Genomic DNA, 14062 nt, shown 5'->3' on the forward strand with positions numbered 1-14062 from the left:
AAAGGACGGAGGGTACCGGTCAAATGTTTGAAGGAAAACTTCTGTCTGCTTTTTTCAGTCTTTCTGTTGGACAACGTGTAAGTTCAGCCTCTTATGGAGGAAGAGAGGGTGTGAGTTTTTTTTTTTTGAGTTAGACAGGTGTGTGACTGGACTCTTTATACAGTCCAGTCACTGTAACACCGCTGTTACAGTGAGGAGAAGACTCCAAGCTGGCTATTTTCAGTATCAGGGAGGCGTCTGAAATGAAGTCAGAGGAAGCGCAAAGAGGGCAGCTAGCCAAAGGGAAGCTATTTTCTACGACATCTCGAGAAACGTCTGTGGCACAGTCAGGCTGTGAGAGAGAAACACTGAACAGAGACCAGCAAAGTTGCTACTATATGTTTTCTCATTGGGAGCTTTTCACACGTCTGTTTCAGGACAGGCAGGATTCAGAAATGTTTACCTATATTACCGTCTGGAAATATCAGAGTTAAGATAAATTGCCTACATTTTCTAGGGGAAAACACAGCCACTACTATTTCAGTAATGCTAGCCATGCTAAGCACAATAAATGCTAACACTAGGCTATCTCTAGTTTTAACCAAACACTGAGTCAAACATTTTGGAGGTTTGAGAAGAGCCATACTTCACAGGCCACCACTTTCAAACATACAACAACCTCCTCAGACTTCACTAAACCTTTTTCCAGAGAATGCTACATTAAGAAAGCTAATGTCTCTGGTTTCTGTTCAACACTTAAGTTCACACTAGAGAGTGCGTTTTTTAAATTTTAGATAACATAGGGCTGTTTTTCTTCAAAGTAGGATTGGCTATACTGCTCTGAAAGTCTAAAACTGTCAATGTGAGGTGAAAGGTCATTAGTATTACATCTGTCATTAATGTAACTTCTTCAATATTCTGCTAATGTTGAAAAAACACAATTTTGCGATTGCGGCGTTCTCTCCTGTGTGGGCGCTGCATCAGGAACCACGAAATGAAACAACATGACAACCTCTTAAGAAGACACTGAGCGCAGCGTCCTTCTTCACAAAATGTGAACAAAGATGGAGAAGTGCCAGATTTTAGCGGTTGTAGGATTTCTCTTTTGTGGGATCTTCAGTAGGATTTCTCCCGCTAGCGTTAGGCTGTCGCGTTTGTTTAGGTTGTATTTACCCAGAATGCTTCCTGCTTTGGAGCGGTCTCCAGTCCGCTAGGCATTCACATACGCATTCGAACCGCACCAGAGTTCACGTCGACCGAACCGAGACCGAGGTTTTTAGGCGGATCAGGGTTCGCTGGTTCGTAACCAAGTTTCATTACAAATTCCCACCTCCTCAAACAAACCGGTCTTTCTAGGCAATCAAACTAGAGTTTGATTAAAGCGGACTAAACAGGACTGGTGCGAATGAACCCAACGTCTGTACACACAATAAGTCCTGAAAATCATGACAACAACGGATGAGATTAATATTTCAGCCACGTCACCAGCCCTCATCATCAGCCATCAGAGACGTCAGCGTCTTACTCAGGCGTTGGAGTAACAAGGCCCTCAGAGTGGTGAGGTTTGGGAAACTGTAGTCAGTGATTTTTACAGAAGAGCAATGGATTCAATATGTTCGAATGACAAACTCAGCTTTTGATGAATCATGCGATGCGTGAGACCTTTTGTGGAGCCGACTGCACATTGTCCAAAGAGGTCGTTGCCTATTGGCTCAATCCTGCTACATGCAAACTGGCAAGACTAGCGAGACGCGAAAAAAGTGTTTCCATTCCAACTTTGAGAAATACACAAATTTTGATATGCGTATTTCAAAGTTTACCACCACATATTATCGAGGTTTTTTTTATTTTATTGCAGTGTTTCAAATAAGCAAATTTATTTCCGTAAGTCCAATATGTGCAATTTTATGGTGAATGGAAGCGCAGCATCAAAAGTACAATGAGCATGTTGTAAAAGCACATTTTCCCCAAATTTGACAGGGCTGGACAAGAGAAAAACATATGTGCAAGATTGTAAGATAATCGCTCACAAACGTCTACCATGTTTGGGAAAATTTGTGAATTTTTGACTTCCACTAATGTTCATCGAAAACCAACCCTAGTTGTCAAGCGTCCTTCGTGTTGGTTGGTAATTAATCATCATATGGTTGAACTGAACTATTGATATCTGAAATTCAAGACCTGTGGAAGGAGAGAAGTTGTAAAAATTCACCCAGCTGAACAGATGTGTGAAAAAATGCTGTGTCATTTACTGCAGCTTCTGCATAGCAATGTCTTTCCAGTGCAGTTACAGTCAGTCCTGAGTCTGTCGTCACGCCTCTGAGTGTGTGTGTGTGTGGGGTGTGTATGTGGGTGTGAGATGGGGTGCGAGTGTGTGTGTGAAAGATCCCATGAACCCCTTATCTGACAGATGATTCAGCGTCTTTAGTATTTTCATAGTGCTTTCTGAGCCTTGAGTTATTCCTGTAGACAGAGAGAACACACCCAGAGACACTGCAGCGCTCATTCAGCTGTCTACTTGATATATGACACATGAACACAGTCAAAATACTATGAAATATGGTGAAAATGGATCAAAATGTGACATTTTCTTTCATTTTCCATCATATTTGTTGGCTTTTTCAACTAATAATTGTGGGGCGCGGGGGGGGGGGGGGGGGGGGGGGGGGGGTTTACAAGAAAGTAGCCGCATCTCCATTACAAATGTGCGCAATTTATGTCAATATTCTGTTACTGTAGAAAATAACACAATTTCGCAATTCACAATCAAAAATCACATTTATGATAAGTAATGATAAGTCATTAAAAAACCATGACGCGCCATCCTCCTCCTGCCACTTCCTGTTTTCTTTGTCGTTTCGACCAGTAGTAACATCTGGAAACTGGTGGAAAATCGCAGCTTTCTTTCCGAAATACACTAATGTCGATACAGACGACAAGCCACCTCACCCTAGCGCAAAACTATTTTTATCGAAAAGTGAGTTTTATTTATTTTGATTGTTGTAATTCCTATTTGCGCAAATACATGGTCAATGGGAACGGAGCTAGCAGGCTGAACTAGTTTACTAAAACCATTCCTGCTCGGACATGTTGGCCAGGCAGGTGCGCCGTCACCTTTTCATTTACCTCACATGGTGCTAATAAATATAGAAACCCAGGTGATGACACTCTTATATCACTTTCTCTATCGCTTCCTCCAGGTTTAAAGATAATAAAGTCTAATTACAGCCAGCGCTCCAGCTGATCATTTCCTGCCGCGTAAATTTCTCACCCAGAAGTGATGTGATGTGAAAAAACTGAGACAAGCTCCGCAGGACGATCAGCAACACACTGGAACCAACAGGATAACAATAAAATGATGTTCCAAACTCTCAACATGAATATTTCAGAAAGTCAAGACAAAACCAATCAAATGTATTTGTGGGACACATTTGAAGCAGGAATGCACCGATCCACATTTTGCAAACTCGGTGCAGAAAGACCCCGAGCCGGGAATCAAACCCAGGACCTTCTGGCTGCAAGGCAACTGTGCTACCTACTGCGCCACTGTGCAGCAATAAACACAGACGTAACGGCACTTAAAAATGTATTTGATAACGCGAATACATCGGTATAGCACCGAGAAATATGCAACTAGCTTCACAAGCTGGGTCAAACATGTCAGAACACAATTCCTTTGTTCAGTCACTGCAATTAAGAGTCAATGCAAAATAAATAATAGAGAAAATGGAGCTGACAAAAACAATGTTTGACTGCCGTGGTCTTAAAAATAAACTGCAACAAACCTTCTTTCAGGTGGTTCAGAAAGTGAAATTAGGAATTCAAAATATAATGTTAAAAAAAAAAGAAGATAAATCATGACACTGCTCAGAGTTAGACTGAATAGATCTGTCCTTCGATACCCAATCTAGAATTTTTATGAATATCGGAACCGAAACAGAGGTCAATAATGGATCGGTGCATCTCTAATCTAAAGTCGCTCTCTTTTATTTAATGAGGGAGCGGAACAGAAACATGGTCTGAATTCTGATCATGTAACAATGTCGTATTTCAAATTGGATACTTAGACACAGATTTAAAGCCGCAGACGGTCGCTCTGATATAGATTTCTGATATATTCAGAAAAATCAAAACATTCAACTTCATTTTCATTTTGCATTTTCTGTTTCTATTTTTACTTGCAAAACTACATGAAAACCAAACGAAATTTTCGCGCTCGTAGTTTCTCACATAAAATCCCCGCAAAACACATTGACATGTTTGGTTGCCACGGAAACATGTGGAAAAGTTCAAAAGGTAGGACAACTTTTGCTGAGAACTTAGGCTTCTTGCTGAATGCCATTACTAAAGTTGTCTTATTTCATTTCTTGCTGCTTTCCGAATCCACCAGAAAAAGCAGCACTAAGTGGTTTCCAGCAAGTCATCACCAGTTCCCCAGCTTACAGGGGGGGGAGGGAGCACATCCAACTGACCTCTGACCTTGGAGGAAAAATGGGCCGAGTGGCGAGTTATAAACAGCGGCAGCTGCTGGTCAAGGTCGCAGCACTTCAAATTGACGTCCCAGGATCGAATTCCTGCAGGGAAGGAAAAGAAAAGAGCTTTTAAGGTCAAACAAAGTACTGAAGGGCAGATGTGAAGATAATAATAATAAAAACATCTCTGGGATTTTTAATGATCCTGAACAAAAATCCTTTGCAGGTTATCAAAGAAGCCGCCTTTGGTTTGTTGTTTTTCTATACACGAGGTCACACTTCACCATCTGTTGCTGCAGCTAATTCACCTTCCTCCTGCTTCCTCCCTTCAACACTTTAATGCTACGAGTTACAAAACTAATCGTTTCCTACAGTAATTAAAGACCTGAGCAAGCTCCATTTCTCACACTGTGACGCCGTGCTAAGAAAATGAAAAAAATGAAAAATAAATCACAAGAATAAAGTCACAACATTACGACTTCATTCTCGTAATGGTATGACTTTATTATTGTCATTTCGTTTTATTTTCTGCTATGTATGGTCTTAATACTCTGCAGCATAGAACAACTTTGTTCTCATATTATCATGACTTTTATCCTTATAATTTTATTACTTCATTCTCATAATTCTATTACTTTATCCTAATTTTATTTATTTTCGCTAGCATAGCCCTAACGCTGCAGTATTGAACGACTTCTTTCTCGTAGCACTGTACCTTTATTCTCTTATTTCAATTTTATTCTTGTATTATTTTCACTTTATTCTCATAATATTACAACTTTACTCTTGTAATACTGACTTTATTCTCATATGACTTTATTCTTGTAATATTTCAACTCTACTCTGGTAACATTACAACTTTCTTCTTGCGGTACCACGACTTTATTTTCGCATCAGTTCAACTTTATTGTCATATGACTTCATTCTCGTATTATTTTATCTTTATTGTTGTACAATTTTATCCTTACAACATTACGACTTTATTCCCGTAATTTTATTTTTTGGGGGTGTTTTTTTTTCTTAGAATTACCCTGATATTCTGCCTACTAAGAATATATTTGATTACAAATATCAGCCTATCAGCAGCAACGACATGAGAAATCAGACGTGACTCGGCAACGCACAACCACCAATCAGACCGCTCCGTTTCTAACCAATCCACACCGACACGTTCTTCAGAAGTTCACCGAGTCGGACGCATTTCATCCAGATCTACTCTGCAGATCTCCAACAACGGCAAAAACGTGCAAATATGACCTATTTCAGGATAGAAACGTTGCACTTTGATGTAAAAAAAAAAAAATTAAATAAGTAAATAAAATCTTTCGTCTGTGGGTAGCAGTGTGTGTTTTAAAACACCTTCAGCCAAAGCAGAGCGAGGTGTGAAAAGTCACAGTTTCACGTCAGCACATATGCTGATGGAGGAGCTTTCATCTTCTTAACTTTAGAACCACAGAGCTCATTCTACATGGAGACGCTCCGTGTGCGAAATGGAGGAAATTCACATTTTCTGATGTGATTTGGTCGAAATTATCAGGAATACTACTAAGGCTTGTAGGGTTTAGTAGAAAATGGAAACATTATTTATTGTTTATTGTGCTTTCTGGGGGCTGCACAGTGGCGCAGTTGGTAGCACTGTTGCCTTGCAGCAAGAAGGTCCTGGGTCCGATTCCCGGCCGGGGTCTTTCTGCATGGAGTTTGCATGTTCTCCCTGTGCATGCGTGGGTTCTCTCCGGGTACTCCGGCTTCCTCCCACAGTCCAAAAACATGACTGTTAGGTTAATTGGTCTTTCTAAATTCTCCCTAGGTGTGAGTGTGAATGATTGTATGTCTCTGTGTTGCCCTGCGACAGACTGGCGACCTGTCCAGGGTGACCCCGCCTCCCGCCTGGAACGTAGCTGGAGATAGACACCAGCAACCCTCCCGACCCCATTAGGGACAAAGGGTGAACAGAAAATGGATGGATGGATGTGCTTTCTGGTTTTCAATGAGTGTTATTGCAGCAGCTGCTTAGATGGTGTTGAAAATTCAGGTTACTTCGGAGGTGTCACAAAGTGTGTGACACCTCATTTGTGTCCCGACTACGATTCATACGAATCCAAATTTGACCCGTCTAGAACAGGCGGTTGATGCCAAAATCAGCTTTTATATAGTTTGTTAAACTTGGTTAAATATTAGCAAGCGTTTTGAAAGAAAGTGACCTGAATTCTGTTTTTATAACGGGGAATAAGTTAGTTCAGCTGAGAAAAAATGTTCAACACTAGATGCTTTTAATACAACAAATGTGCAACATCTTTTAAAAAAAAATTAACTGATCTACAATCAATAAAATCCCCCTCCTGCAAAAAAAAGAAAAGGAAAAAAGTTGGACTATTTTATTTGCTTAATTTTAATTATTTTTCTTTGACTGTGAGTACTTTGTTCAGATTTTTTTTAGTCATTGCATGTTTGGATAAATAGTCCCTATTTGGATGCTGTGAAACTGGAAGCACTTTACCTCTTACTTTTTTCTTTTTTTTTTTACCTTTGGACCGTTGCTAAGACTCTGTAACTGTGGCAACAGGGGATTGTTTTTAAAACTGGGAGCTGTTAGCAAGATTGTCTAGCAGAACGAAGTTCCCGAATCATAGGCTGCGTTCACACTGCAGCCTGATTTTTTGTCAATGCGTGGCCGTTCACGCTTCCAAATATATGAGACCTGTATCTCCAGTGTGAACGGGCAAACGACCTGAAGGTGTCGAATTACTTTTTTTTTTTTCTTTAATTCAAAATAGGGTCACTTCAGGCTGCAGTGTGAAAGCAGCTGTAGACTGGGGTTACCTCCCACAATGCATAACGCTAAGCTAATCAGTTATTCTAAATTACCCTTGGATATAAGTGTGTGTCTATGTACATGCATAATGGATGACTGTATGGATTTCACATTGGTTGAAACGAGCACAGCCAGCAGACGCCCAGAACCAAACCGTACCGCATTAGGAGTTTCCAGTTCACTATTCTTTATTGTAAACATGTCCAAATTTAAAACAGTAGGAAAAAGATCCATAGTCGAAGAACCTCTATAGCATCGGGCAGAAAGATTCATACCTCATACCAGATTTTAGGCCCATTGCTACCAACAACTTAAAAAAAGCAAATTCAAAATTACTTTACTTCAACAGCAGTCAGTCATGCAACAAATCTGAACAGGCCTCTGACGGGAGATGCAAATCTTTCCCAATTTTTAGCGTCACGATTCGATCCAGACACAATTTTCAATTCAGAAACCAATTTTTCTACTCAAAACAGCCTAGAGATTCTGTTTGAATTATGCGACTGACAAGAGGAAAAGCCAATGTTGCACAGAAAACTTTAGCTTCAGGAGGCTTGAGGAGCCAGCTAAATCTGTGCAGACTGTTACGTACTCGGTGTGTACGTAAAAGCAGCTCACACACACACACACACACACACACACACACACACACACACACACGCCGAGTCATTCTGAAAACACCAGGCGGGGTGAAACTATCCGTGCTTTAATAAGCTGAGTGGGTGTGAGCCTGCAAATACACGAGCTGATCCGTCAGCTCCCAGGGGTCCGAACAGCAACGCGGAGGTCAGGGGGGACGGAGGGAGTCGGTGTGGCGTTGCGCCGCCATCTTACACCCTAATCTGGACCAGAGGACAAGCAGCCTGTGACAGCGGCTCCGCGGGAAATCGCTGACAGGCGTTTTTTCTGGAAATGCAAGCGTTTAAAAATCCATGCAGTTAACTTATAGCAGGTGTCAGGCTGCGTGAGGAGGAGCAGCGATGAACACAGGTCTGTGACAAAGTGGCATGTCTTCCTTTAACCCTGTGAAGATGACTTTACAAGAAGAAGATTCTGGTTCAAATATTCTGGGATATCCAGGGTGGGGCTGAAACGATTAGTCGACTTAATCGCGATGAATTGATTATCGAAATAATCGTCAGCTAGTTTAGTGATCGATTAATCGTTAGCTGGAGTATAGGTTCTCAAAAAATGGTTTTGGCTTCACCCAGTTCAAATTCACCGGATTTTGTGATAATTTGCATCATCATCGCACTTTAAACCTGTGGAGACAAAATTACAATACGAAAATTGTATTTCAAAAATTCTGCATTATCCAGACCAGGACAGAAATGATTGAAATAACTGTCAATTAACTGAGTATAGAGAAAAAGGAGTTTTTACTGGAAAAATCGACATATTCAGAGCAGTAATTAAGCCAAAACTGCACAAAAATATTTAGACATTTTGTGTTTAATATAAAAGCACTGTTGTTTGTAAAAATGTTTTCCCCAAAACTCCTCAAGTGGCAGTTTTAGCTTCACTAAATTCACAAAAGGAATGACATCCATCCATCCATTTTCTTCCGCTTATCTGGGGTCGGGTCGCGGGGGTAGCAGCTTCAGAAGGGAGGCCCAGACTTCCCTCTCCCCGGCCACTTCTTCCAGCTCTTCCAGGGGAATCCCGAGGCGTTCCCAGGCCAGCCGAGAGACATAGTCCCTCCAGCGTGTCCTGGGTCTTCCCCGGGGCCTCCTCCCGGTGGGACGTGGCCGGAACACCTCACCAGGGAGGCGTCCAGGAGGCATCCTGACCAGATGCCCGAGCCTCAATTGGGTCCTCTCGATGTGAAGGAGCAGCGGCTCTACTCTGAGTCCCTCCCGGATGACTGAGCTTCTATCTCTAAGAGAGAGCTCAGACACCCTACAGAGAAAACCCATTTCGGCCGCTTGTATCCGCGATCTCGTTCTTTCGGTCATGACCCAAAGCTCATGACCATAGATGAGGGTGGGAACGTAGATCGACCGGTAAATCGAGAGCTTCGCTTTTTCGCTCAGCTCTCTCTTCACCACGACGGACTGGTACAGCACCCGCTTAACGGCAGACGCTGCACTAATCCGCCTGTCGATCTCCCGCTCCCTTCTTCCCCCATTCGTGAACAAGATCCAGAGATACTTGAACTCCTACACTTGGGGCAGGACACCCCCCCTGACCCGGAGAAGGCACTCTACCCTTGACATGTTATTGTATTTTAGTAAATAAGATGGGGGTTTTTTATATTTGAAAAGGAATTTGTGAACATGGGCTGGAAAGTGAGCAGATCATGACTGACATAATTGTTTGTTGCGGGCGGTACGGTCTTCTGCCACAACTGATAAAAAGGTTTTGGACCTCAAGGTTTGACCGTGGACTTAACGATCTCGCCAACGACTACGGTCTCTAAATGGATTGAAAATGGCCGTCGAAATGTCGTTGTTGATGTTCATCCCCATGGTCAATCAATATGTACCGCTCCCGACCAAAAACAACCAATCAGAGCCAGGAGGAGCAAGGTCTTAACGCTGTCAATCACCCTCATGTACTCGCTGCTCAACAATGGCAGCGAAACAATATATTGTTACAAGAAAACCATGGGCATGCTAACTAGCCTGAGCATTCCCAACAGCATCTGCTAGCTGCAGCGCCACACTGAGTGTGATTGACAGCACTAAGACCTGCCTCCTGACTCTGATTGGTTGTTTCTAGCACTTGGAGAGGATGGAGGAGACTCTACATAGTGACAGTTTCAACAAATATGTAAAGAAAAAGAAAGTTACGGACTACAACTTGAATAATTCATACCCAGTGAGTTATTATAGCTAGCAGCTCTTCCTAGCCTCAGAAAGAATCTGAAATGGACAGAACACAGATCACTTTTGTGCCTCATTGTAATGTACTCAACTTAAACTTAAAAAAAGTGCTCCCTCTTTTGTGTACTTTCTACAAACTTTGGAAAAGCTTAGAAGGAGTGGTGTTTTTCTTGTCTGTGAACATTGGTTAGAGGAAGAAGTACACAGTTGGGTAATATCTTTACAGTCCTCTCAAACAATAATAATGCGGTGAAGCCACGCTTTATCACTAGCAGTACAGCTAGGAAATAACAAGCATATTTTGTAGCTCGTAGCTCGAATGATAGCATCACATTTGGTGAAAATGATTGCTTTAGTCCCATGGTGCAATGCTGCAGCAACTGCCATCCTGTTCAATGCGTCAAACCATTTGTCCCCCGCTGATGTTGCCCAGCTCCAAACCTTTCCTCTCGACTTTTAATCCCTAAACGCGCAGCAGTTGAACGCGAGCTGCCAAAAAAAAAAAAAAGCTATTAAAAAAAAAATAACAATAATAATAATAAAGTGCCTTTAGAGCTCCGTTCGGGTCCAGCAGTACTCACCCCGCTCTATCTGCGCTCTGGCGGCGTCCAGCTGCTGCTCCGTGCCGATCTGCCCGATCACTATCAGCGTGTAGTAGCCGCTCCGGTTGAACGGCAGCCCGCGTCGCTGCCTGCCTCCTCTGCGGCGGTGCTGTAGCCTCTCCTCGGACCCCGGAGCGCCCGTGTCCTCGTCCTCCTCCACCACCGGGAGCGCACCTCGCGCGGGCATCTCCATGGCAACAGCCCCCGGAGCCGACGCCGGGGCCGACTCCATCGCCATGACAACTGTCGTGTGTGTGTGTGTGCGTGTGTGAGAAGGGAGGCGCGTGGAAGGGCTGGAGGAGGGGTGAGGAGGGCGGCGTGGACAGATGCAGAGCGGTGAGGGAGCGGGCTGGAGGGGGGGCGCCACAGAAAATCACAAATCAGCATTATTTCAAACAAGTTTTTAAAATAATGTGTTGATATATGTATATATATATATATATAGGTCCACTTATAGGTGCCATATATATATATATATATATATATATATACAAAAAAATAAAGGGAACACTTAAACAACACAATATAACTCCAAGTAAATCAAACTTCTGTGAAATCAAACTGTCCACTTAGGAAGCAACACTGATTGACAATCAATTTCACCTGCTGTTGTGCAAATGGAACTTTGTACAGAACAAAGTATTCATTGAGAATATTTCTTTCATTCAGATCTAGGATGTGTTATTTGAGTGTTCCCTTTTTTTTTGAGCAGTGTATATATATATGTATATATATGTATATGTACTTCGTTCTTTTATACTCGTGTACTAGTTATTTATTTATGTTTGTTGCTGGGATTCTTGAACTGGGACCTAAGTCCAGATTTCGTGCCATAAACTTGCCAATGTTAGCTGGTATGACAATTTGTAAAACTTGGAAACTGTCGAACTGGGCTGCAAAAAAAATGATGGCAATCCACTTATAGGTGAATTGTAGGTCTGACTGGCTAAAATCCCTCCACACATTCTCACTATCAAGTGAGAATGTGTGGAGGGATCGTCCTCAGATCAGGTTACAAACTGCACTTAGTTTGTCCATATCAGGTTTTCAACAATTTCAAAACTTTGTTCAATGGCGTCTAATACGACCTCTCTTAAATTCCACAGACGCAAGCTTAAAGGGGCAGTATTATGTGTTTTCCAGGCACATGGTGCCATTTTATAGCATAATCAAGTAGCTGTCAACGCTCTAAAAATCTCATATATATATACATATATATATGTATATATTTATATATATATATATATATATATAACTTAAACATATATAACTTCCCAATTTAGCACCTTGAAATTGGGCCTCCATCTCTTTCTGAAATGGTGCGTTGACACCAAATGCGTTACGCGCGTCAAAAATGCGTCTCATGCTTCAAGTTTGATGGTGTGCACTTTTGGTGCGTTCACACCAAACGCATTTTGAGCATCAGGCGCATCTGGTGTATATTCAAAGTCTATGTGGAGGCAAGTGGAGGGAGCGTCGAGGTGCGTTTTGAGCTTCTAGCGCAGCGCAATTCGAATGCACCAACAGTCAATGTGGAGTGTTGGACGCGCTTGACGCATCAAACGTCCTGAAGGGTTCAAATTGCACCGCACTAGACGCTCGAAACACGCCGCAAAGGCCCTTGACGCGCCCTCTATGCGTCTCCACAAAACACGTTTGGTTTGAACTCACTGAAACTCCGCTTTCAGAAAGTCATCACAGCATGGCTCCTCTATTAACTCTTTGACAACACTTTTACCAGCGTTACACTGAGAAGCTGGTCTAGTGAGCTCAGCAGCTGCACAGGTGTTTGCTAATTGCTGCTGGCTAGTTTGAAGGAGCTGAGAGGGGGAGTCACTGTGGAGGGGTGCTCTGTCCCTTTAAACAGGAGATGGAGGAGGGAGGAAGATGGAAGAGGGGGCCAGAGGGAGGGACCAACACACATGTTGCACAAAATGAAATCCCACAGTGGGAGCATTTTAATAAACTGTGACATTCTAGATGAAATGCTACGACTGCTTTAAGTAGGATTTATTATTAAACCTGGATCAGACTGCCAGGCATTAGAAACGCCCTCAGTCTTCATTTAGGATTCAGACGATGTATGAATGTAGCCGCTGCTGCGCGATGAATACACAGGGCTTAATGATGGGGAGAAAATTGGGGGAAAGAAAACACTCTGTCCTGACTTCAAATGTCTTTTCACGCACACTGAGGGACACACTGACAAAAGAAGAAAGAGACGATGCATGGGACTTTAAATAGCCTCCTGGCTCTCAGGAAATGAGCCCTCATCAGCTTCTCTCCTGGCTGATTTGACCTTGGAAAAGTTCGGCTTCCCTGAATAAACCGCCAGCGCCACACAGAGAGGATGAGGATCGGAAGTTGCTCTATTCAGTCATAATTTTTCTAACAAAACAGGGGCGACAAGGGAATGTTGAGGACGTATGTTTAATTAATATGTTTGATTATGTCTGATTTATATATATATATATATATATATATATATATATATATATATATATATATATATATATATGTGTGTGTGTGTGTGTGTGTGTGTGCGTGTGTGTGTGTGTGTGTGTGTGGGTGTGTGTATAAACTATTAATATGCAGAATAGATGGTCTGTAAATTAGGTATGATTCATCAACTTAGATATTCAGCTCAGCTGCTTTTGCAAGAGCTCCGTGGAAAGGCAAAAATAAACAATCTATAAAGTCCTGCTGTAGCAGTATGAAGATACCTTGTATGGATTTTTTTTCTTTGCCTCAGTCCTTTCTTTCTGTCAGTGAGTCAGCACTTCGCTCTGTGGGAGCGGCATTGCACAGCAGTGCTGCCATCTAGTGGTGGCGGTGTGTATGAACGCTCTGTCCCAGTGGAGCTCTTAGATCAGTGGTGCCCAAAGTGGGCCCTCGAGGGCCGGCGTGTTTTAGTTCTCTCCCTGGTTTAACGCACCTGGATCAAATGATGGCTCGTTAGAAGGCCTAAGAAGAACATTGACCTGCTGAAAAGGTTGTTACTACCAGCAGGGAGGGAACTAAACCATGCAGGATGCCGGCCAAAGAGGACCGACCTTGGGCACCCCTGTTTAGATGATGTAACTACAGCACATCTGTGGGTTAGCGCTGATTCACCACAGCATACAGCGACCTCTGGTGGCCACCATTAAGGCCACTGTACAAAAAAGGGACAAGTTCCGCCACAAAAAGCTCTCAAATTATTAGATTGATCTAATAAATTCATAAAAACATTTTTTTTTCTGAAATACTTCATTTTTTTCAAAAAAGTATTCTGAGATTTTTGAAGCAAGTTTTAAACATCTAAAACTTAGAAAATGTATGTAAAAAACAAAATCTGCAAAACAAATTTCTAGGTTTTGAGAAAGTAAGACA

General features: G+C 42.3%; 1 protein-coding gene across 1 annotated transcript in view; it reads right to left on the bottom strand.

Moving 5' to 3' along the window:
* LOC102223486 (microtubule-associated protein 1B-like) overlaps window positions 1–10950 on the bottom strand; it is a 75603-nt gene extending 64653 nt beyond the window's left edge. Inside the window, exons 1-2 of the mRNA XM_014471882.2 lie at window positions 10670–10950; window positions 4452–4553 (exon numbers count right to left, since the gene is read on the bottom strand). Coding sequence (XP_014327368.2) covers window positions 4452–4553; window positions 10670–10928 — 361 coding nt within the window. The 5' untranslated portion in view covers window positions 10929–10950. The remainder of the gene's footprint in view (window positions 1–4451; window positions 4554–10669) is intronic.
* Window positions 10951–14062: the final 3112 nt, after the last annotated feature.

Source organism: Xiphophorus maculatus, chromosome 2 (assembly GCF_002775205.1).
Source record: "Xiphophorus maculatus strain JP 163 A chromosome 2, X_maculatus-5.0-male, whole genome shotgun sequence".
Taxonomy (NCBI): Eukaryota; Metazoa; Chordata; class Actinopteri; order Cyprinodontiformes; family Poeciliidae; genus Xiphophorus; species Xiphophorus maculatus.